At 43.5% G+C, this 25,517-nt stretch overlaps 1 protein-coding gene across 1 annotated transcript in view; it reads right to left on the bottom strand.

Annotated features, from left to right (window-relative positions):
* The window catches only part of Slamf1 (signaling lymphocytic activation molecule family member 1), a 34,171-nt gene extending 12,525 nt beyond the window's left edge, over nucleotides 1-21,646 (bottom strand). Inside the window, exons 1-3 of the mRNA XM_052200090.1 lie at nucleotides 21,283-21,646; nucleotides 12,324-12,665; nucleotides 10,034-10,327 (exon numbers count right to left, since the gene is read on the bottom strand). Coding sequence (XP_052056050.1) covers nucleotides 10,034-10,327; nucleotides 12,324-12,665; nucleotides 21,283-21,358 — 712 coding nt within the window. The 5' untranslated portion in view covers nucleotides 21,359-21,646. The remainder of the gene's footprint in view (nucleotides 1-10,033; nucleotides 10,328-12,323; nucleotides 12,666-21,282) is intronic.
* Nucleotides 21,647-25,517: the final 3,871 nt, after the last annotated feature.

The raw sequence follows: 25,517 nt of genomic DNA, 5'->3' as shown, positions 1-25,517 counted from the left end.
CCTTAAATCCAGTATTTCTTTCTTTCTTTCTTCTTCTTCTTCTTCTTCTTCTTCTTCTTCTTCTTCTTCTTCTTCTTCTTCTTCTTCTTCTTCTTCTTCTTCTTCTTCTTCTTCTTCTTCTTCTTCTTTTTACTGTTTTTTTTTTAAATTTTCTAAATTCTTTGTTTACATTCCAAATGATTTTCCCTTTCCCGGTTCCCCCTCCCCATAAGTTCTATAAGCCCTCTTCCCTCTGCCTGTTCTCCAGTCAACCCCCTTCCACTTCTCTGTCTTGGCAATCCTCTACATTGCTGCATCAAGCCTTCCTAGGACTAGGGCTCTCTCCTTCCCTCTTGGGACTGATTTGATATGTGAGTTGTGTCTTGGGTATTCAGACCTTCTGGGATAATATCCACTTATCAGTGACTGCATTCCATGTGTGTTCTTTTGTGAATGGGTTACATCACTTAGGATGATATTTTCCAGTTGCAACCATTTGCCTAAGAATTTCATGAACTCATTGTTTTTAATTGCTGAGTAGTCATTAGGGAAATGCAAATTAAAACAAACCTGAGATTTCACCTCACACCAGTCAGAATGGCTAAGATTAAAAACGCAGGAGACAGCAGGTGTTGGTGAGGATGTGGAGAAAGAGGAACACTCCTCCACTGCTGGTGGGAATGCAAGTTGGTACAACCACTCTGGAAATCAGTCTGGCGGTTCCTCAGAAAACTGGGCATGACACTTCCAGAGGACCCAGCTATACCACTCCTGGGCATATACCCAGAGGATTCCCCAGCATACAATAAGAACACATGCTCCACTATGTTCATAGTGTCCCTCAATGGAGGAATGTATACAGAAAATTTGGTATATTTGTACAATGGAATACTACTCAGCAATTAAATCCAGTATTTCTTAAGTCTATCTTGTGACTTATTCAAAATTATTCTTTATCACAATTTTGTTGATGGTGTATGGTTGGAACCCTGAGTAACTGGCTCTGCCCACCACAATGCTTCTCCCCATGGTACATGTGCTGACAGAAGTGCAGCCACCATCACTGCAGGAGCCACGCTCAGTAGCTACCTTGCCTGCCCATGGAAGCATAGCATATGGTGCCCCTTTCTCTTGATACACTGGGCCACCAAAGTTTGAATTCTCTGAACCTCAAAATTCTAAGTATTATAGCCAGTGCCAGGGGTCACTTGCTGCCGGTGCTAGGTATCTTCTTCTCAACAATAAAAATATTAATTATAGTAATAAAAATCCTGGTTTTATCATTATGGAAAAGACAAAACTACCATCTCATCTCTTCCTTTTTTACTTCCCTCAAGGGGCAGCCACAGGAGAGGCTGTCGACAGCTGCTATAGGGAGGTTCTGGAACTGTTCCAGTAATACCCACAGGGAAGAGACAGATGCCAAGGCAAGATGCCTGCAGGGAGCAGGAGGCCTCAGGCCTGGGATTGTCCCAGCCCTCAACTGGAGTCTTGTGTACCAGGGCTGTGCTGAGTGCATGTGGGGGAGGGGAGGGCTCTTTTGCAATCACTGATTCAGTTTTAGCAGTCCAGGCCTGCATCTTCCAGCCCACCCAGTCCGCCACCTGGATAAAAACTTAATGCTTTTTTATTTTCTTATGTGACTCCAGTCACCAGGAGGAGGCTGCAGGCCATGAGCTGCATACTCAGGAGGCTGCTCATCTGGTAAATCATGTTTAATCCTGCCAAATATCAACTTAACAGTCTTAGTCAAAAAGGAAGAAAAGTTAGGTCTGGTGTGTATGCCTCCAGTCTCGCCACTCAGAAGCCTCAAATGGGAAGGCTGAAAGTTCAAGAGCTATTGAGTGAGATCCCTGCCTTAAAAATGAATGAATGAATGAATGAATGAACAATCATGAGTAAGCAGAGGATTGGCTTCATGTACCATAAAATGAGGAAGGCAGCGTGTGAGCGCCTCCATCTGCATGACACTCTGAAGAGTGTATGGTAGGTGAGAACTCTCCATGTAGAGTCTGACCATGTAGAACACACGTAGGTCTGAGCAGGAGTCTAATTGGGTCAGATTCCTTGCTGTCAGCACCAGGGACACACAGAGAAAGCTTCCCAGTACAAGGTAAGAAGCAGAGACCACAGCCTGAGCTTCATTCACGAAGCTGAGGTCTTAGTTCAGCAAATCAGCATCATAGCACTTCCTATTTTGAGTTCCTCTTTCTTCCTCTAATAGATGTATCTTGAGGAAGTCTATACCAAACACTAATTTAGGAACAAACACCTCAGCCATTTATATCATTTCCAACAATAACATTTCTTCTGAATTTCATGTAAGATTTACAAAAAACAAGTCAACACCTATGAGAATAACAGACAATTGGCTTTCATGGAGACTTGCCAGCCAAATCCACCTTTCAGGACTCTCTGGGTCTCCTACCGGCAGCCCTGCTAGCCAACTACACACGTGACTGAGGCACATGACTGAGGCTACAGTGTGGTAACACCAGGCCTGCATCTTTCTTTCCAGGATCTCAGGAGGATGAAATCGATCTGTTCCCTCTCTCCTGTGACATAAATGGCCAGCTTCAGCCAGATATGAGAAGCGATCTGGCCATCATCTTGGAAGATGTGTTATCAAGTCTAATTTTCTCCTTTGCTATTTAGGATATGTATGGATATATTGGTGAATATTTTTAAATAGAACCATTGGCTAAAGGAACTATATATAGTGTTAAGTTTACACGACCCATTGGGCAACAATGGAAAACAATGGAAACAATGGAGACCCATTGTTTCATTGAGGAAACAAGTATGTATAACTTTCTAGAAGACATCAGTGGACCAGCTGGGAAGGGAAGAACTGTAGAGCTCAAGGTTTCTGAGCTCTGGACTCTGGAGATGGGAGTCCCAACAGGAAAGCAGCCATAGACTCTGGGATAGATGGCTGCGAGAGTGAAGGCCCTTCCGGTGGCCAACCCATCTCTTCACCATCTCCCTTCCACATTCTACTCCCCTTCCTGATGATGCTGCAACTGTCCACCACATCAGCTCAGGTCGCTCTTCCTTCCTCAGTGTCACCTTTCCTGAACATCCTAGTCTCATTCTGCCCTGTCCTCAAGACTTCAGCATCTCATGTGATTGATGCCATTGAGTTTAGAGCCCGTGTTTTCCCACCATTATCTTTGCAATGAAAACCATTTTAAATGATGGTATTAGAAGCCAGACAGATAGATGGATTCAGCACCGGGTATACTAATTAATAACCGTGTATCTCAGAGAGTCCTTCATACCCCCTGAGGCCTGTTTCATCATCAATAAAGTGAGCATAAAAATATCTAGTCCATGGGGTTGTTCTGATGAACCACAATTATAACATATATAAAGTGTTCAGAATCCATCATGTGATCAATGAATATAACCTGCTTTTGCTAGTCTCGGTTCTCCAGTAAACTGCTAGGAGGCTAGAGATCACCTCTGGCATTAACAGAAAGTGTTCCCATCTGTGAAGAGGTGCCTATACTTAACGTTCACCCACTTGGCGCTATTCACTGACCATGATGTAAGCCCCAAGGAGCTCAGACACAGGTGGACACTAGGCTGCTTCTCTAGCTTGTTTGGGTCAGGTTGCCCACAGTTGCCAAAGCTTCTGGAAATGCTTTCCTCTGAGGCTCGTTCCTAGTACACTGCTTGCCATTCTCTGTGATGTTCTTGTGCAAGAATTGATCCGTCCATCTATTTGTACACCAAACAAAGGCAAAATGGAAGAACTCTATACCAAGAATCTGTGTGTTTCAGTCATCTGCCGAAGACCTGAAGCATCTTAAGGAGCAGACTCTACTGTGAACTGGGAAAAGCTCCCATTCATCACCTGATAGGCTCAGACCTCTCTCTCTCTCTCTCTCTCTCTCTCTCTCTCTCTCTCTCTCTCTCTCTCTCTCTCTCTCCTTCTCTCTCACTCCATCCTTCTCCCTCCCTCTCTCTCTTTCCTTCCTTCCTTCCTTCCTTCCTTCCTTCCTTCCTTCCTTCCTTCCTTCCTTCCTTCCTTCCTTCCCTCCCTCCCTCTCTCTTTTTGTCATTGTTGCTGAGTGGGGCTCTTTCTTTGAGGCTAGGCTGGCCTAGAATGTGCTGTCTAGCCTTGTAAGCGTACTGTCTCAGCCTCCCCAGTGCAGGTATAAGAGGCATGGGCCTGTCCCTTAGCTGCTTCTCTGCCTTTGTATGAACAGTATTCTCCCACTTCTCAGAGCATCCAGGCCACATCTGTATTCCTATGTCTTAAGTACTGTGGGCCCTCCAGTTAAAATTTTAGTAGTAGTCTCTTTAAAGTGCACTTTGTCACCGAAGTATCACTTAGATAAAAAATCTTTAAAGGTGGTCTGTGTCTCTTCCTTTTTTTTTTAGCAACCCTTCATTCCATCAGATATAGGACATGAAGACACTCTATATACCTCTGATGAACTTAAATTACTGAATATGAATGGATCATAGAGAACTGACACGAATTCTTTTGTTAAAAATCATCAGAGTGCTAAATTTATAAAGGTCTCAGAAGGCATGCTGGGTTACTTTCTGAATGCCCTGAGAGAGGAGTCAAAGGAAGTACCAATGACCTATTTGACATAGCTTTGTAATAACAACACTAGAAAGTGTGCTTTTTGGAGGCACTCACAACACATGACCTGTGCTCCTATTTCCAAACCAGAAGACCCCGCGCTCTCTCTCTCCTGTTGCTCATTCATGTAGTGAGGCCTCTCAGGATGGTGGTTCTCAGAAATCTGATAAAAGTCCTTGGCTCTACAGTACCTCAACTAACTTTCTCTCTCTTTCCCCTTTTTCCTTTCTTCCCTTCTTCCTTCCTTTCTTTCTTTCTTTTTTTTTTTTTTGAACCAAAGGTATGCCTTTCTCCCTGTAGAAACCCCTCCGAGTCAACTAAGTGGGCTGAATAAAAGCACCTGTGCTATTTAGAGGAGCAAGCACTTAACACGAGTCTCTACCCTGTAGTCCTTCTCCAACATTAACTGTAGGTTGAACAAGAAAACCTGCACAGAGCCACACCTCCCTCCAAGGAAAATACTAGCAATCTCCTTTTTCTTTTTGTCTTTGAAAAATTGGTTGTCACAGCAACACAAAAGCTTCTCTCCCTTCAAGTCCTTAAATCATATTATTTAAGGAAGATAAAAAGAAAACAAAACAGAACCCAGGAAATGAATGTAGTTCATCCCGGGAGCCTCTGAGATGCTCACATAACGGTCTGAGAGTACCGGATCGCTTTCCTGCCTTTCATGTGGTTTTTCTCAGCAAGGTTTCTGTCATGGAGCACAGCTCCTTGAACAAGTTGACACTCCTCAAGAGATGCCTTCTTAGTGGTAGTTTCCAGTGAGAACTGGGGGTGGGGAGAGGATACCAATTTCAAGTCTGGGAACACCTAAGAAAGTTATTATATGGAACCCAAACCTTCTGGAAACACCCTCCACAGCAGCCTGTTCCACCTAGATAATGTGGCAAAGGATGCTAGCCAATCATTTCTCCCATCCTATTCTGGAAGTACAAGTCAGCTCTGGACACACAGTCCGCCCAGCTAATAACTGTACTTCCTAGCTCTCCTTGTAACACAGATGGCCACATAATGAAGACTTGAAGTATCCCACGTACACCTTTCACCACTGTTGTCAGGTTGGCTTGATGGGCTGATACTGGAGAGGATGTGACTTTGGGCATGGAACGTCTAGACGACTATGAAAATGAGACTTTACTAGACTGGGGTGGGGGACCCTGTGGAGCTCCAGTGTCAGCCTTTCCTTCTCTGAGTCAGAGTTTTGATAATTTCTTTTTAAAAGTTCTTCCTTTTAGTGTGGGCCTCTAGGGGTATTCCCTTCTAGCTGAATATTTAAGATTTTGAATCAATCATCCTCACATACAACATAGTACTTTCAAAACATACTGATTAAGGACAGCAGCAAGTCCCACACAGTCCCATACAGTGTCCACCCACATTAGTGTGCTTCACATGACCTACACAAAGGTAAGGCCCAGTAATTAAGTAAGGCCTTGGCACAAGAGACTGTACTATAACAAACATTGAAGATGTATAAAATCTCTAAGTGGCCACTGGAACACGCATGATTATATGACTAAGGGCCTAGAGAAATGTTACTATAACTTCTTCCCAAGATCAAATGTGCCCATGCACAGTTCAGTTGAGCTATGTCCTTACATCAAAAGGACATGCCAACACCACACTATATTTGTTCTCAAAGTACTATGAATAACTTTGAGGTTTTCTTACAATTAGAGTGGAAATGTCTTCAAAACTAACTCTTCTGATTTACTGATTGCAGTGTCTGATGATAACCGTCAGCCTGCCCTTCAGTTTCATCCCAGGGTAGAAGCTTCCCTTGGAGCACACTGCAGAAGAAGTCTTACACTAACTGGTGCTGCTTTGACCCAGGCCTCTGCACATATGGATAGATTATTGTCATAATGTTCTTCTATAACTAGTTTCTTTTCCTCCCACTGACTCCAGTCTATTCTCTACGGTACTGTGTTTTGTTTTTTTTTTTCTCATTGAAATGCAAAGAAAATGGACCCTATTTTTCGTCTACAACTGTTGGCTCCTATCATCTGCAGGATGATACAGAACAAAGCACTGGCCTTCTCTGCTTCTCCCTACTGCTTAGGATGCCTTTTGTCACTGAGTTTGGGTAACTTCTCATTCCTCAAAGCCTCCCTGATGATCTCTGAGAGCCAGTACTGTTCATTGCCTCTCTTTATTACCTTGCACATACTTTTGTCTTATAACCTCTCATACCATGTAATCTAAGAACATTGTCTATTTACAGAATTATCTTCTTAAGAACAGAAACCACATCTCTCTCTTTTTTCATCTTTGTGTGCCCAGTATCTTGCATCATGCCGGAACATGGTAAAAACGCAATAGCTGTTTCGTCAATGCCATAAAAAATAGCAGCTTCCATTTGCAAACACAAAGTGATAGACCAGTGGTTCTCAACTTGTAGGTCTTGACCCCTTCACAAGGGTTGCCTAAGACCTTTGGAAAACACAGATACTTACATTACAACTCATAACAGCAAATTTCAGTTAGGAAATATCAACGAAAATAATTTTATGAGGAACTGTATCAAAGGGTCTCAATATTAGGAAGGTTGAGAGCCTCTGTGATAGACAAATAGAAGTCGGTTTTCAGTAATTTAGGTAATTTCCTTTACTGCCCTGTGCAGAGGAAATGTCATGCTGCAAAATGCCCATGTGCCTGACTTGGATGTGGTGAGGATGCCCTCCATCTTTGGAGGTAGGGGAACCTTTCTTTACTTGAACTATGAGTTAACTGGCATTCTCTTAAAATCCATATTTGGAAGTCCTTAAGATGCAGCTTCAATTCAAGATGGGAGCTTTACAAAAATAAGCAAATCACAACTAGGGTGTTAGATTAGTACTGTGGCTTAATTACTACACCTACCAACCCATATGTTGAAGCTTTAAACCTCACCAAAATGGTATTTGGGAACAGGTTGCTTGAAGGTAATTAAATTCATATGAGGTTACTACCGTGGCCCTTATCTAACTTGACTGGCGTCTGCATCAAAGAGGGAAAGGAGACTCACAGGGATGCACAGAGGAGAAAAGTCATCCGCTAGACAAGGAAAGGTCTGAGGAGAAATCGAACCTGACAACACCTTGATCTTGAACTTCTAGACTCCAGAATGTTGAGACAATGATTTCCAATAGTTTAGCATCCAGCATATGACATTGACACCCTCAGCAAACTGAAACACCCTAGCATCCTTTATTAGCAGTTCTTTTTGACATACTCTGGAATTGAATAATAAAGGTCACCTCCAGAAGGAACATTATTACCCCTTTCCTCTTTGAGATGGCAAAACAGCGGCTCAAGAAAGGAAAATCTTGTCTGGTAGCTTTACTGGCTGGATGAGGTCTCCATAGACTTCTTCTCAGAGCACTGTGTTTCTCCCATTCGGGTCCCTCTGTACCTTACAGCAGCCTGCTTCTTACATACATACATACATACTACATACATACATACATACATACATACATACATACATACATACATGCATACACTAGTGTATGAGTCATCCCCAGGATGGCTTAAATGAGTAAAGCCCTCTCAAGTGTTAGCTTAGGATATCCTGAGCTAACTGCCCTTAGGTGTGAACTTTATGGCTTATTGAGATTTTATTCTTCACTAGTTATATCTTTGTTACGCTTTCTGGAAGCATGGAAGGAGTGCTCATCTCCAGTTTTAGATAGGTTAGTGTAAACGTTTGCTTCCTTACAATGGAAAAGAGCTGGCCTGGCACAATGGGTATTTTTCCCTCATCTCCAAGGAAAGCAATTAGTTTTTTTTTTTTTTTCATCATGATCTCCAAGGTATTTTAAATGGAGTCACTCTTCCATGACTACCTGTGAGGATTTCTGTACCAGACAGCTCGGTTCTCCCACTGGCACTGTGTATGATCTCACTCAAGCCTTTCATAGGTTTTTCTTGTCTTCTTTACTTCATTCATAGTGTGAAGATGTTCACCCTTTCTATAGTATTTGATTTCTGTGAGGGTTTTGATAATGTACTGGCCATGTAGGCAGTGTATAGTGAATAATCAAAGCCTGTCTGCTGTCTGTTATAGATGAAGAATAAAAGTCTCAGAGAAAGCTGAGCGTTTTTATGCCTGTACCTGGAAAGAGAGCCCTAGGATCATATTCTGGAAGCTTCCCACTATATAGCTGTGTGTGCTTGGTTTTGCCAGGATGCTCTGAATGGCTGTGGGCAGGGAGGACCTGGACAGGACAGCCTACCCATGGTCTGCGGGCTACATTTAGAAAGTAGAGAGGTGATTGGCTGTTTCCCTGACATGGCTGCATTAGGTTCATGACAGAATTCAAAGGAATATGCTGAGGTACAGCAGCCTATCTGAGTCTGCTGGGGGTGGGACGTCTGTCACAGGAAGTGCTATGCTGAAGACATAATGTAGCTATGGTCCCCTCTCCTCTGTCCCCACCCATCTGGTGTGTCACATAGAATCCACATCTGTTCGGGTTGGAGTCTCCCTGGGTTGGCTCCATTCCCCAGAAAGGACAAGGTCAGGGTATAAGAAATGCTTTTTTGGTCTCTCCCTGAACCTTCCTGTACAGAGACACACAACCTGGCGTGAGAGAGCAGTGGTCTATTCTATATCTTTGTGGTTAGATTGGCTTATGTAATCAGCATTCTCCTCTAACAGAGCAACGATGCTTTCTACCCCGGAAAGGAGAAAACCTACTCAGAATATTTAGGTTTAGGCATTGACTCCACTAGTTGAAGTTAAAGAAACTTGAGGAAATACTTAAATTTTGTAAACTTCAAGTCTGTAAAATGAAGCTGGTAGTAGCACCTGCCGGGCAAATTTATTGTGAACCAAAGAGACGATACAGTTAAAAGTACTTGCCAGTATCTCTCTGATTCCTCGGGTCCTCTAGCTGGCTCTTGGATTCACAGTCCATTCACAGCACAAGCCCCTTATAGCCTGTACATCATTATGGAGCAAATGTCTTATATCTTATATTTACAATGAATTGCTGAGGTGCAGAGATCAGATATTGTATCTACTCCCTTCTCTTGCAGCATAAGTACTTATTGATGCCCCAGAACATAAGTAGGGAAGTTATTGATGGCAAAGAAGTATCTCATCATAACAGAGCACAGATTTAGAACTTTGGACCTGCAACCTGCAATCCCTTTCCTACATATCCTTGAACACTGGATCCAAGGCAGAAGGCACAGAGAAAGTTTTGCCCTTGGAGACCTGAGTCTGGCTCAGATGCTGCCCCCTCTCCTTTCCTGTTTGTTTCTTAACTGTGAATCAAATGTAATACAGTGCCACCTGGGGCCAACATGGAAAGCATCCTTGTTGAATGTACATGAAGGCTTTGAGAATATGAAGCAAACATGAACTCTCCTAGGCAAGGCTTGACTCTCGAAGCTGTGCTATAGGACTAGTTAGCATTGGTTTTGCCATTAATGAGGTGCCATGGCTGCTACCCAAGTGCTCACCTGAGAAGGATTTTGGCCAGCATTCTTGCCGTAGGTCGAAGGTCTTAGAGAGACTGCTGACAGGGTTGCTTGCGGTGCAGTTGTAGATGCTATCTTGGTGCTGGTCGCTAAGCGTGATGTTCAGGAGGTGGGAGCGGTTGGCTGGGCTCAGCAGGTGTGTGCCTGCCTCATCACTCCAGCTGTAAGCCACATGATCCCCTTTCTTCACTGTGCAGGCTAACAGCAAGCTGCAGGTCCCATTCTCGTTCTCCTGGGTTTTGTTTAGCACTTTAATCTCTGGAGTGGAGACCTGCTCTGTCAGGAGGAGGAGCAAGGGAACCATCACTGAAACAAAGGTCCCGGAACTGTTTACTGACTTACTTATCAAAATAGAATCTAGCTAAATGTCATTTTCCCCTCACTGAGGAACCTTAAGTGTGAGCCGTCGCTGCTAGGGAACTGTGGCTCATATCATTCCTCACCCCTCTGCCCATCCGGGAGCCTCTTCAGACAGAACAGAGAAGCATTTGGTTTATAGTTAGTTCCTTTCTACTAGTACTGTTAGGATACTGCCTGCCTCTCCTGACGTTCACCATCTAGATTGCTCTGCCTTATTCTATCAGGAATAAGATAGGTTTTGACTGGCTTATGAGTACCACATCCTAGATAATGAGCTAAAGGCATGAGCTTCCAGTGGTAGGCTTTCATCAGGTGCATATGTGCATGTGTGCATGTATGCATGTGCGCGTCTGTGTGTGTATGTATACGTGTGCATGCCTGCATGCGTGTGCATGTGTGTGTGCATGTGCATATGCATATGTGTATGCATGTGTGCATGCATGTGTATGTGGGTAGCTATGCATGCCTGCCTGCATGTACATGTGTCTGTGTGCACATGCACGTGTGTATAGGGGGGCAAGGGCTTTGTGGGTCTAAAACAGTGGAAGGGTTTTTAATCGTAGCTACAGGTCCTATCAATCACACAAGTCCAATGCCATGAGACAGACAAGTAAAAAGGGAGCTCATGTTTATATGTTTAATATAACCACTAGGAGATCAACACATCACTGGCATTTCCGTTTCCATCTTTTTTAATTCTCTCAACTATTACAACTAAAAGTAATTATTCCCATTTTTAAAAGAGAAAACTGAATCTTCAGAGAAACAGCATGACATGAATGACTATGCAGTTTCTAAGTGGCCAGGCTGAGATTCAGAAGTCAGCCTCTCTCTCTTTCTCTCTCTCTCTCTCTCTCTCTCTCTCTCTCTCTCTCTCTCTCTCTCCTCAGAGAAAGTCCTGGTTGCAGAGACCATACTTCCCAACACACCCAGCTGATTATATAAGGTGTGATGAAATCAGTAAACTCATAAGAGAACAAAAGGACAGATTATGTAACATTTATGTTATTTAAAACACATGATGTGCGGTCTCCAGGCACACTCAGCAGAGGCCCACAGGAGCATTCTCTGTTTGCAGGAGAGAGCCAAATGTTTCTCTTTGTCTCCTAGAAAGCTGCAGCTTTCAATAAAATGTTGGCTGTGGACATCTTGTCCCATCCTTGGCGATGTAAGACATCCTTTTGAAAGAAATCCCCACACAGCTGCCAGGAAGCTTTGGAAAGCAGATGGCCCTCAGGGCCTAAGAGGTAGGAATTGTAGGTGTCTTCAAGGACAGGGTCAGAGGTTAAAGCAGTTCAGAAAAGTGCTGAGTTCAGCCAAATGTAGGTTCTACAGGGCTGCAGCTAAATAACTACCTAAGCAGATCCTGGTTCGAATTAGAAAAGAGGTTTCTTTCACCGTGTAGGTGGGAGCCTCCCCCAAGGCTCTGGGCTTGGTGATCTGCCTGTGGGTGGAGTATCAGCTCTCTTTACCCAGAGCCTCTGCTGTAACAAACATCCCACGCCTGTGTGAGCAAGCACTTGTGAGATTGCTTGCCGCTGGAGTCTGGGTCCCTGGCAAATTAAAGAGGAGTTGGGTTTGTTCAGTTGTACTCCAACTTTATAAAAGTCAAACTTTATAGGAAAAAATGTTTTTTTATTAAAAACATTGATATGCAAACTAAGGCAGCCCTTCTACCCTCACATAGCAGGGCTCCTGCCCTTTCAAAAGTGGAATCAAATCAGCTTCGACCAGTGGGAAGAAAAAACAACCATAAATGTCTGTTTGTCAAAGTGCTTCCCTTAAGCCTAAATACTTGTTGGACCTGATCTTTCAAGTTGCTTCCAGTTCCAGACATTCTGCTTCTGAGAAACTCTGGGACTGAGAACCTTCTAGGCCTTCCTGTGTGAAGTAGGAAAATTCCCATTTTTACCATAAAGCTTCAGCTGTATGCAGAATTGCTGAACAGACACATTCTCCTCCACGCTCACAAAGTACACTCCTTCATTCTCCCGCCTGTCCCCTAGGATCTTCAGGCTCAGGTTTTTTGACTGAAACTGGTAGCCATCCTCCAGATGATCTGGAGAGCCCCCTTTAGAGAGATCAAAGGACACTATTTTCCTGTTGGTTTTGCTTCCTGGAGACGTTGGCATCATGACAAGGATGCGGATACTTTTGTTCACGCTCTTGTTTATCTGATGTTCATTGATCAGAGACAGCCATGTGTCATGTCCCAGCTTCTGGAGAATCACTGTGCAATCCATCACATTTCCACCTGAGGGAAGGAGGAGAAGATAATTACTCATGATGGAAGATCTGGAGATATTCGTTGTGTTGAGGATAGAGAAAGAGAGGCTGAGACTCTCCTCACCTCTTGAACTATCTCATATTATCAGGGGGTGGTCTATCGGGATTTCCACTAGGATCCTAACTGTAACATTAGTATCTCAGAGCATCCAGAGGAAGTCCTCAAATCACATACACCGGGGTTCTCTCAACTCAGACTGAACAGTGAAGGCACGGGCGACAGAAATAAACGTGACAGTAGTGAGTGCCAGAGTCAGAGACTAGAAATTTCTCTGCCAAGGCTCAATATTCAGGGTGAAAAGCAGGTGACAACGAGGAAAGGCCCAGGGAAACACGGTTGCAGAAGCATCAAGTCCGCTGAGAAGATGCAGAGAAGGGTCTGAGGACTGTGAAAACTAAGAAGAGATGCTCTTTGGGCTCAAACTGGAATCTTGCTTCTCCAACACCCCCTGAGATAGTTAGGATAAGAGATTGTTTTGTTTCCCTTTTTTAAAAAAATGCTGAACCAACAAGAACAGAGGGGGGAAAACCCCAATGAAAACTCGAAGCTCTTTCAAACCACTCTGAGGGATTCTAGTGCTGAGTATTTAATACCTCGACTGGTCTCAAAGCCACAGCCTGCCCTTCTGCCTCCTCTCCCAGGGGTTACCTCCCTTTGTGATTCACTGAAAAAAAAATATCAAAGAAACAAAAAAAATGCAGATTTCAATCTATGGACATCCCAATTGGCCTATCTACCTGGAGGAATGGCCCATGCTCCTACCCAAGGCTAGCGTGCTCCCTAGAGGAGCACTAGCATGCTTTCAGGCTTTGCCTCTGTAACCCACCCCGGCACTATCGGTTGCCTCCTGGAATTCCTTCACCAACACACACACACACACACACACACTCACACATACTCACACACACACACTCACATACACACACACACACACACACTCACACACACACATATATACAGTTAATTGCCTGCACCTAAAAAAGCAAACAAGCAAAAGAAAGAAAGAAAGAAAGAAAGAAAGAAAGAAAGAAAGAAAGAAAGAAAGAAAGAAAGAAAGAAAGAAAGAAAGAGACTCTCCTCTGAGCCCAGGTCTATCCTCAGCCTCTTGGCTATTTTCATTTTTCTTTCTGGAAGGTTCTTGTACATCCGTTTATGTTTTCTGCTTTTACTTCCTGACCCAATTTTCCCGGTACCCACTCTGAACAACTATTCTTCCAAGTCTCATGGGAACATGCTTGTTAGTCTATTACATAGAGCCAAGGTCGTTAATTCTCCGTCATTGCCTTGCCTGTTTCTCAGGAACCCGTGGTGTAGTTCATCATCCCTCCGTTAAACTCAGTCTGCATTTGGTCCCCAAAATACTACACTTCCATGACTTGCCAGTTTTTCTTTTATCGTTCTTAGTTTCCTTGGGGGAAACTTATGCTCTTTGTGATCTCTGAGTATCAGACCATGCCTGGGCTCTGGCTTCCCTCTCCTCCTTATCTACCCCTAACCAATTTCTCATTCAGCTCCACAGTTTGACATAACTGCAGTATTTACAGTTATAGAGCATGGCTGATCCTTTCACTGTAGATGGGCACTTGGAAGTTTAAATGGCATGCAGAGTTAGCAGAGAACTCTGTTCAGGCATGATGGACGATTCATCTAGTTTCTCAGACTAAGAACATTGGAGAATCCTTGAGTCCTTTCTCCTACTCAACATTCCATCTTGACAGAAAATCCTGCTGGCTCTAATTCCCAAGTTGGTCTGACCCAGAAGTCCCTGCCATCCCTTCATTCCTGACACTATTTACCACAGGCCTGGCTGCTGGTGTTTTCTGACAGCTAATCTCCCAGCCTCTGTACCTTGGACAGAGTGATCCTTTAAAACCATGTCTGATTTAGATTTTCTCCCTATCACTTTTAACCTTTCAGGGCTTTCTAGTGCTTACAAAGCTCACAGCCCTTGAACCTGCTCAGTGCAAAATTAGCATTGCTCTAAATCCATTCCCTGCTCACTGTACCATGGCCACAGAACGTCCCCCCTCTGTAACCTCATCAAGAACTTTCCCGTCTCTGGGCCTTTGCATTTGCTGTTTGTCTCTGGAGAATTCTTCCCTTATAGACCTGAACTTCTCAGGGCCTTACTTGATTTTAGGTGCATGCTCAGAGAATTCTGACAGAATTCAGGCCTCCTCTGACAGACTGCCCAGGACGTACCTCCTGCCCATTGCCCTTGTCGTCACTGTCTGGTGTCAAATGCACATTTATTCGTCTGTATTGCTGTCTGTCCCTCTTGAGTACAGTCCTTCTCTGGAGAACAAACATCATACCACTGTTTGTGTCTGATGACCTGATACAGTGTTTGCCACAGGCAAGCTCTGAAATCAATATCTGTTCAATTGGCAAGCACTGAAAGCCATATTACCCTTGGCAAAGCTCCTGTTTACCTTAGCCCGACATGTATACAACTGAATTTAACCATAAGTTAAGGTTCATGGTAGGAACACATGACTCTGTGAGCATAGATTGTTCTGGTTGATAAGAGATTCAAAAGGGTAGAAAACCACCTGCTTCTGTAACCGGTCTGTCTAGAAAAGACCCCTTCTCAACTGTGGTAGAGACAAGCTGCTGGAAAATTGGGTAAAATGGCCAAAATATTCTTGACCTCCATGTGCCCTGAAATCCCTATACTGTCTACTATATGACCCAGCCCAGATTAATTGAATACTAGTGATTAGGAAAAAAAAGAAAATGCTTTCTACAGGGGCTAAAGTCAGACTGAGTGGGATTGGTGCAGGGTTGTTACAGGAAAGCGCGGTAGGTGTTAAGGAACTCAGTCTTTGGGGCATTGCTAAGAGTTTCCCTGAAAACACAGTGCTCAGCCAGTTGCTCGGTTAAGGAGGAGACTCTTAGTTTTACTGTGGTTTTCTGGTGCAATTTTCATAGGTGTACCCTGGGAAGCACACTGGGCCGTATTTTCCAGTCACAGTCAAGAATGCCCAACAGTTCCAGATGACACACCTCCTCTAATGGCTTTACACCCGAATTGTAACAATGTGCCCAAGATACAGTTTGATCTCTTGGGTCCTGAACTTGAGTTTCTTTATGTAAAAGAAACAGGGGGGACCGAGAGCCACACGTGGACCCCTGAATGTATATACAGTTCGGGGAACACTTTCATAAATGCCATTTCTGAAAGAGATCTGAACGTTTAAAAACAGAATCACTCTCAGACTGTTTACATTTTAAACTGATTTGGATATGGAGAAGAAGGGGGAAATGGGGACATTCACCCTTTCTAAGACAGTTAACCCTTCACTCTCCCACACATCTCCCACACAACCTTTTCCTGTCACAGGACGCTGCAGGCTTGTTGGTGGCGGTGTTTGTTTTTGTACTTTCAGAGCACAGAATTGGTACCAGGAAGAGAAAAGTAGGGTAAGAAGTCAAACAAACAAACCAAGAAACAAATAAATAAAAGAAGTCAAGAGGAGGAAGGATGAAAGGAAACGGATGGGCAAATGAAGACAGTCCAAACATAAGGACTGGAATCAAAGTTTCACCAAGAGGAGACCCTAACACCCAAACACACAAGAAGAAAGATGACATAATTGCTCCCATGACCGCTGAGTCTGGAGGGCACTTGAGGTCACCTCCACCCAAGCACAAATGGAAACATAAGTGGGGCTGCAAAAGTCTTCAAGTGGAGTCTCTGTTCCTGAAACATCCTCCTGCCTGATGAGGGTTTTCCAGCGAGCTTGTGATTCAGTCAGCCCTGTTTACTAGAAGAGACTGGGAAGGAACATTTCTGCTCCTCACACCAACTCACTTTCCTTCACGGGTATTTCTGCTTTGATGGTGGAGTGATTCACACGGGCAGGTGAAGAGTGGAGTAATACTTTCAGGATTTAGCTGAGCCTTTGACAAAGTGGGGTTCTACCTCAGGACCTTATTTTTGGCTCCATTCTGAGATTTTACATGTGCTTTATCATCTTGCTACATTCTTTTTTCTTTCCTCCTTCTTTCCTCCTTCTTTCCTCCTTCTTTCTTTCTTTCTTTCTTTCTTTCTTTCTTTCTTTCTTTCTTTCTTTCTTTCTTTCTTTCTTTCTTTCTTTCTTTTTTAGAAAAGAGACAGGTCTCATGGGCCTCACAATTCTAGAGGCAAATGCAGACTCAAGAAGTAAATAAAAAAAAAAGTGGTCTACGGATTGTTTTTAAACCTAGATGTCCTACTAAGATCCCTACTCCATAATTGAGAGTGCTGGGTCTTGGTTGTTCTCACTGTTTGCACTCCTCATTCCCCAGCCTAAAAGCCTGGACCAGCCTCTGCTTGGCCAGTTCTCTCCACCCTCCAGGTCTTCTGATGAGAGAAGACTTCTCTGACTTCAGGTTTAGGTTAGGCTTCCTGCCGCCTCCCTCCACCGTCCTTCCGTCCCTCCTTGGTGCCTCTCAGCACAATTTTATCTAGTTTAGCACTTGTTGCCTTCGCACAGGTAGAAGCTTTCAAGAAGAGGAATTGTATCTTTTATTCACTGTGGTGTTCTAACACAGTGGCTCTCAACCTTCTTAACCCTGAGACACTTGAATACAGTTCCTCAGGTTGTAGCGACGCCCAACCATAAAACTATTTTGTTGCTACTGCATAACTGTCATTTTGCTACTGTTATGAATTGTAATGTAAATATCTGGTATTCAGGATATTTGATATGTGACCCTCAGAGAGGATGTGACCCACAGGTTGAGAACTACTGTTCTAACTGGTACCTGGGACACAATGGGAACCCAAGAAATCCTTCTTGTCAAATGAAATGAAATGGGTTGAATGAATGAATGAACAAATGGTACCATGAGTCTAAGTTCTTCCATTTCCACAATCAAGATGAGAGACAGTATTTCTCCCCACTTTCCTGGTGAGGATTTAGAAGTTCCTCAACCACAAACCCTAGGTTTTTGGTTGCAGCAGACCCCTTGCCATTCCACTCAAACACTCACATCACTGAAGCCTGGGATTTGTATCTCCATCTAAAACACTCCTTCCCAAACGTGGTAGACTCCAGCCTATGTATTTGAAGGATACAGGAAACACTGACAACAGCGTCATCTACAGCAAGGATCATAGAAAGAAGACAAGTCCTCATTCTAATCTATTTTGTTCTGTTGAAGTTTTAGAAATGCACATGAAACTTTCTTCTAATAAAAAAGACCTCTATGATGAAAAAAGTTTCTTCTTCCCAACTTCCCATCAAACGCTTCATGGGCTTCCTACGTTCTCCTTCCTATCATCAATGCCTCTCATCATTTGAAAACTCCCATACTCAGTTAGTTTCAATTTATTTCAACATATACATCTTAATTATAGACATCATAGCCTAGATTTCCTCATGGGACCAAGAAACACATTAGATTATTTTCTTCCCAGTCCTCAGAGAATATCCAGTTTCATTCACTGAAATGTCTAGTGTCCAGTCATCAAGTGCAGAGAAACTGTTAATCTACTCTGCTTATCTTTTCTCAGTGACAAAGTTCTAGCAGTACCAACAATGGTGACACTAATCTCATAGGCCTGGTATGAGAACTGAAGGATAAAACACTTAACACAATGTCTTCTATAAAGCAAATATATAGTATTTTATACTATTATTTATTCAACAATATTTTTAAGAAAGCTCTCATATACCAGATATTATATCAGATGGTTGTCAGGGCTCATGAGTGCTACTTTTGCTCGCTACCCCTACACGTTGCCTGGCTGTATACACTCAGTAGGTCAGTGCTGAATGGAATCTTTGAAAGTCAGTCTATAAATACCCAAAATCCCTGATGCTTTGGACTCTATTCCAATGCTGCAGATAAAGAAAGGTGAGGTTTCATATCATGGTATTAAAATATTTTTTTTGTTTTTTTTGGGAGGGGGGATTTGGGTTTTTCCGAGACAGGGTTTCTCTGTATAGCCCTGGCTGACCTGGAACTCACCCTGTAGATCAGGCTGGCCTCGAACTAAGAAATCCGCCTGCCTCTGCCTCCCAGAGTGCTGGGATTACAGGCATGCGCCACCACCACCGGGCAAAAATTTTTTGATGAAGTATTTAGATCAATATATTGGCATAGGATGGACCAATGGCTACTTAGCTTGGTCCAAGCCTAGAACCCAAGCATTTGGCCCTCATCTCTTACTCAACATGGATGAAGTAGGTGGGAAAGACCTACATGGAGGGATAAAGCACTCCATTTGGTAAGAGTCGTTAGTCATAACACATAGGTCCCTGTAGTGGCCAACAAGTGATAATGAAGCTACGCAGATCCAGGGATAAGGGAACGTAAGCAAGCTCTACTCAACATAGCTATGACCCCAAAGTTGCTCTAAAAATAGAAGTTGGATTTAAAAGATTCTTGATAAATTAAAGGATCTGAACTAACTGATGTCTAGACATAATGCAAAAATGTCTTTGGTCTTTGGTGTGGATTTTTCAGGATATGACCTTGACATCTTATATCTAACTCAAGTGACACTACTCAAGTATATCTAACAGAAACACTAGGCACATGTTATGAAATGTCTGTGAACTGGAATTAATGGTCTAAGGAGATGAGGATCATAATATTCTGGCAGAAGTGATCAGGGAAAGAGCAATAACAAAGACCAAAAATAATATTGTTACACAAATTAATACACATAATAAATTGAAGAAACCTGAGGCTGGCTTTGTAGGAACCCCAGGCTTGGCTGTATCTGCTGTAAAGATTATAAATCTTCCTGAGAGTTTAATAAATGTTAACATTGAGACATAAGCCACTATGTGTGTCTTCCTTAAGAGCAAGAAATTAAAGATGACCCCCAGCAAAATATAAAGGATAGAGACATAAAAGTTTGCCTTGCAATTATTTACCCAAAGATAGTAACTCCTCATTATGCCTCTTGGATTAAAGTTAAGATGCCACATAGAAGTTGCATAACTTCTTGAACATCACATATGTGAAGCTCACTGTAAATAAATACACCAACTGTCCTTTGGGAGACTTTGCTTTTCTTCGGAAGGGATGTGCAGACTTCTTGCATTTTACAGTTCTGAGTAGGAACTGAAAATTGAGCTGCAACGGGGAGGTGCTGATTTTTTACAAGAGTCAAACTCCTTTGGGTAGCTTTGACACGACTGATAAGTCTCATTTGCAAAGTATTTCTATTTGGGTTTTATTGGGGTTTCGCAAAAGAGTACACACCTATAAATAGAAACACTGACAAAAATTGAGCTTATTTTAGAATGTGGAATGCAAGGAAAGACTAGTTACCAAATGGGGAGACATGTATGTACCCTGGGGCTGGGCTGTCACTCACTAGCCAGTGACCTCCTACCCTTAAGCAGAACATTTGCTAACTACACCTGAGCTGTCACGAACAAGGTCAGACAAGGAGAAAACCAAACGCTCATCCCGTAGTTACTACAGTCACCAAGTAAACCAGCAATGGTGGGGCTCAAATGGTATACAACAACAAGGGCTTAGCTCTACCTCCAAAGATGCTCAGTTTGACGATCTAAAAAGCTCTCGAAGAGGAGCTAGACCAGGGCCTCCTCATCTGAGACTTGAACAAGAGATTCCAGGTACAGCACCCTCACATCCCTGGCTCATTTCAGGGTTTTTTTTTTCATAGAAAAGTCCATAATAGATTTACAGTCATGAATCTCCCATGACCAAAATGTTCTGGCACTCAGGATTTCCCCCATCCGCTTCCTAAAGCCATCTCTCTGCCAGGCTGTCTCCCACAATCTAAGTAAATCCTACAATGGAGTTGACCATTCTATCCACATGGTCAGCCCAGGATACACTGCTTAGCACTGTTGCCCTCCAACACCTTTCCTTACGGCTCCCACCCACTACATAGAAAACAATAGCTTGCTTGGAAAAGAGAAGAACCCTCGGGATGGGAGAGAAGCCCTGCTCTTCTAACACGTTTCCATTTGTTGAGCCCGCTGCAGAGCCATGATGTTTCCTGATTCACACTTTACTTATTCTGTAAGCAACCCTGGGCTCCAAATGCCCAGTCTCTCCTCTTCTTGGTACTTTGGAATCACCTCTTAGGAGAAAGCGCGACCACATCGTAGCCACTGTCCACTGTCAGTCAAAGGTCTGAGGTTTTTCACTTCTACCTGTTGCTCCTAGCACACTTGTTTTTCACTGGACTGTGTTCTTTGTCTTCTGGTGTGTGTGTGAGAGAGTCATTCTCCACAGCAGGGATGTAGGTCAAGTTTCCGAGAGCTTTGGTCCCTGGCTTGGGTCTTTGCCAGAAGAGTATCTACACAAAACCAACTACTCAGGGCCTGAGTCCATCCCCCGGGAGGCTGAACACGGATACAGCAGGTACCTTTAGCTTCTGGTTTCCACAGAAACGAGTGTAGGTGGGACAAATCCCTGGAACCTGAGGCTCAAGGAACTCACAGGTTTCTTCCTCTTTGAAAGACACAGTAGAAACCCAGAGGCATTCTCCTTAAAGAAGAGGCGACTGAACAGGACTCCCAGCCCTTGTCTTCTCTATCCATGAGGCTCTGCTGATGCCAAACTGCTAAACACAGGACTCAACCCCTTTAAACAAATGAACACTTACCTGTTCCGTAGCTCAACTCAAAAGCCAGGGAGAAAAACAGAAGTATTCTCAAGGAAAGGGATCCGTCGGGATCCATCAGCCAGCAAAGAGAAGGACAGGTGCTTCCCTGGCTGGGAGCTCGGCAGGGCAGCTGCTTACTGTAACCCTGGAGAGGCAGAAGCTCTGATAGCAGTGCTGCCTCTGCTGACAAGTTCCTGAACCAGCTTCCTGTCTCAACTTGGGGTTTTTTTTTTCCTTCTGCTTGAGTCTCCAGGATTGCTCATCTCTGATCAGGTTTAAATCACTTTATCACTTCATTGTTCTTGAGAAGCCTAAGTCAGGTGTTCAGACCCCTGGGAGTCGGGAAAGGGGCTGTGTTGTCACATCAGTCAAACCCTGGCTAGGGGAAGAAGTGTGATTCCCCCCCCCCTCTTTTTTTCTAAGCTGTTTCCAGGAAATGGGTGTCACAAGTTCTCTGAGCAGATCTGTCTGGTAAACTCTTCTTGGGTCCTAAGAAAAAATGGACATTGGTTAGACCACCTACAAATTAGGGAATCTAGATCTCATCTTTTGGTTGTAACTTGCGTTGCATGAGATGACAGGACTTTTTACTTCTGATTCGTTTCATAATCTCATTGAAGACCTCTGCAAGTCATACCTGGAGCTATAGTCACAGACTGATAGAGGATACTAGAGTAGATATCTCTGACCAATGGCCCATTTTCTTGACAGGCACAGTTGGGTAGAATCAAGCTAGCTCTCTGTTGCCTTCAATTTCAAATATGTGTGTAAGGTTTGCTATGGAGAAGGGATGGAAGAAAGAACTTCCAAGAACAGAACACTAGAATCGGAGCTCACAAGAAGACTTTGAAAGATGAAGCTAGTGTATGTGGGGGGTGGGTATGTGTCTGTCTGTCTGTGTGTCTGTGTGTTTGTGTATGTGTAGTTGGGGATGGAGTTGCCTGATACAGTTGTGTGTGTGAAAGTCAAAGAACAACCCCTAGGAATTAGCTTTCTTCTTTCATCACGTGGGATACAGTTGTTAAACTCAAGTTGCCAGGCCTCTGCAGTAAGTATCCTTACCCACCAAGCTATCTTACTAGTCCCCAGGCCAATGCTTTTAGAACCCATTGTCATAATCACAGATAATCTACTCTTGGTCTCCCCAAGGCCTTAGAGCTGGCATTAGAGGAAAACTGGTCCTTACTTCTCTTTGTCTTCTCTTCTCCTTCCTCTTGTATCCAACTTCACAATGGTGAATTAGGTGTGGTGTGTTCCCACCCTACATCCCGTGTCCTCACTCTGGGAGCTAGGAACTAACTCCACATAAGGGGTTAATACCATGGAAATTGACAAATGGTATAAATTAGAGTTTCCTTCTTTCCTTCCTTCCCTCCCTCCTTCCTTCCTTCTTTCTTTCCCTCCTTCCCTCCCTCCCTCCCTCCTTCCTTCCCTCCTTCTTTCCTTCCCTCCCTCCCTCCTTCCTTCCTTCCTTCCTTCCTTCCTTCCTTCCTTCCTTCCTTCATTTCTTTTCTCTTTGTTTTTTTCTGTTTGTTGGTTTTGTTGTGTTTTGTTTTTTGAGACAGAGTGTCACTATGTTGTTCTTTCTGGCCTGGAACTTGCTATGTAGACTCAACTGGTCTCAGACTCACCTGGTTTTGCTTCCCAAGTGCTGAGCTAAAAGGTATGCACCACCACATACCTTTTAGCTCAGCACTTGGGAAGCAGTTTTCAAGAATAATGCATGTCCTTGAGTCACACAACTCCTGGAGTGCATGCTCCAAACTGTGTTCTTAGGTAAGGACCCTCCCTCTCTTCAAAGATTTACAATCATGTTTACTTTGTTCTTACAGAATGAAACCTCTACTTTTAAAAATAATAATCTTATTAGTTCTTCGAGAATTTTATTGTTTATCATATTCATGCCCCTATTCTTCCAAGGACATCCACCCAGCTTTGTGTCTTTTCTTTTTTAACCCATCAAAACAATTTTGTGCTACCCAAATATTCTTGGATGTGTCATCTTCCACTAGAGCCTGGTTGACTTACCAAGGACTATGCTCTTAGAGGAACTTGTCCCTCCCTCTCCCAGTTGCTGATAACTGTTAATACTTCCATGGCTAGGGGTGGAATTTTGTGCCCCACTCCCATCCGCAGGCTGAGATTTGGACTTGCTTAAGCTTGCTAAGGTTTTATGTATGATGTTACGACCCCTGTGAACTCATATGTGCCCTGCTGTGTCTCAAAGACACTGGTTTCTTGTAATCACACCGCCTCTGGCTCTTATGTTATCTCCACCCCCACTCTTGGGAAAAGGGGCACAGTATAGATGTTCCACGGGGATGCAGATCTATAGTGGAAAGAAGCAATCTGAGCAAAAGAAAAATACAAAATGTACAGTTGGGGGAGAAAAAAGAGCAACAAAAATTGCAATAGATTCAAGTCCAGTGCTGGAGAAGATAAAAAGTTTAAAGAAAAGTCTAATGCTAAATGGAATAGAGGGAGTGGACAAGACCTGAGCCAGCTAAGCTTCCAATTTGTGAAAAGCAATTAAAGGACCACAAAAAGAAATTAAAGAAAAGCTTTAATCCCAGTACTCCAGAGTCAGAGGCAAATGGATCTTTGAGTTCAAGGCCAGTCTCTTCTACAGTTGGAATTCCAGGACAGTCAAGCTTCTGCAGTGAAGAAAGCCATCAAAACCAGAAAGCTGATGCAGATATAATTGAATGATTTTATATATATGTTCTAGCCCCAGAAAGTGCAGACCTTGGCAGTTTTAGCCATATGGCTCTGGTAAAGGATAAACAACATACACACACATACACACACAAACACATACACACACACACACATACACATACACACACACACACAGATGTTTACTAGTCTTTGGGCTCACAATGGCCAATAGCTTACTATCGATAGAACACATCTTCTAGTACGAGCAGCAGGAGAATCCTAGATATGTGTGGTTTCTCGTTCCTAGCCTTCTTCATCTGTGGCACAGAACCACTTCCTCCCTTTGGGTACACAATGCCTCTCACTCTGAGAGTGAGGAGGACTATACAAAGGACAGCCTCTCTCAAATTCAAATGGGCTTTATAGTGAAGCCATATCCAATTCTTTATTTTTAATTAGTAATGTCTATGTTATGTATGTGAGTATGTTGTACATGTGTGTTGTACATCCTGTATATATGTTACATGTATGCCATGTATGTGCTCTAAATGCATGTGAGTGTGTTCCAAGTATGTTATGTGTATTATACATGCATATGTTACATGTGTGCTATGTATGTATTGTATATGTGTGTTGTACATGTGTGTTGTACATGTGTGTATATGTATGTTGTAAATGTGTGTTACACATGAATATGTGTGTATACATACATGTGTATATGTTGTACATGTGTATTATACATGTGTGTGTTGTACATTCGTGTGTATGCAGGTGCACTCACACATGAATAAATGTGTGTAGTCCAGAGATCAACGTTAGATGTCTTCCTCTACAGCTGTGCACTTTATATTTTTAGGCAGCATTTCTCACTGAACCAGGAGCCAATCATTTCCGCTGGACTGGCTGGTTGGCAAACCCTTGGATCTGCCTGTCTCTGTCCCTGGTCCATGCACAGGTGACAGGGGTTACAGATACACTGCACCTGGCTTTTGTGTTAGCATCAGGGACTCAAGCTCAGGCCCTGAAGCTTGAGGGACAAGCTCTTTACTGTCTGAGCCATCTTCTCAATCTCCAGCTCTTGAAAGTCAAGGCATGCTATCTTCTAAGATTTGCTAAGCTTTCCTTTTCTTGAGACTGAACAGTTACTGTAGCCGCCCGCAGCCACTTGTGAACTGGAGACCTGGAAGAGAATTCTGGGGATAAACGGGAAGGGGACGAAAGAGAAATGAGTCAGGACGACATTTTGCCGATCGAGACTGATTTTTACTATTATTTAGCCAATATATATAGTCTTTAGAAAACAACCCTGACCCCCCCCCCCCCTTCAAGGAGAAGGCCGAGAATTCCTTGGTTCCTCCTCTCGTCGCCTGCTTCAAGTCTCGCAGGTCTCTGCTGGTCTCCAGGTGAGACTGCCCTGAGGCAGCCTTGGTTGTCAAGGTGAAAGCAGCTGTATTGTTCTCAAGGAACAAGGGCCCAAGATAACACCAGGGGAAGGGTGGGGGCTACCAGCCAGGAATGTCGCAGCTTGAATGGGCTGGGTAATACCAGCGGAAGGGTGGGGGCTGCCAGCCAGGAAT

This window comes from Apodemus sylvaticus, chromosome 12, assembly GCF_947179515.1.
Source record: "Apodemus sylvaticus chromosome 12, mApoSyl1.1, whole genome shotgun sequence".
Lineage (NCBI taxonomy): Eukaryota > Metazoa > Chordata > Mammalia > Rodentia > Muridae > Apodemus > Apodemus sylvaticus.
The sequence above is the reverse complement of the archived record's forward strand: the minus strand, read 5'-3'. Positions and strand labels throughout refer to the sequence as shown.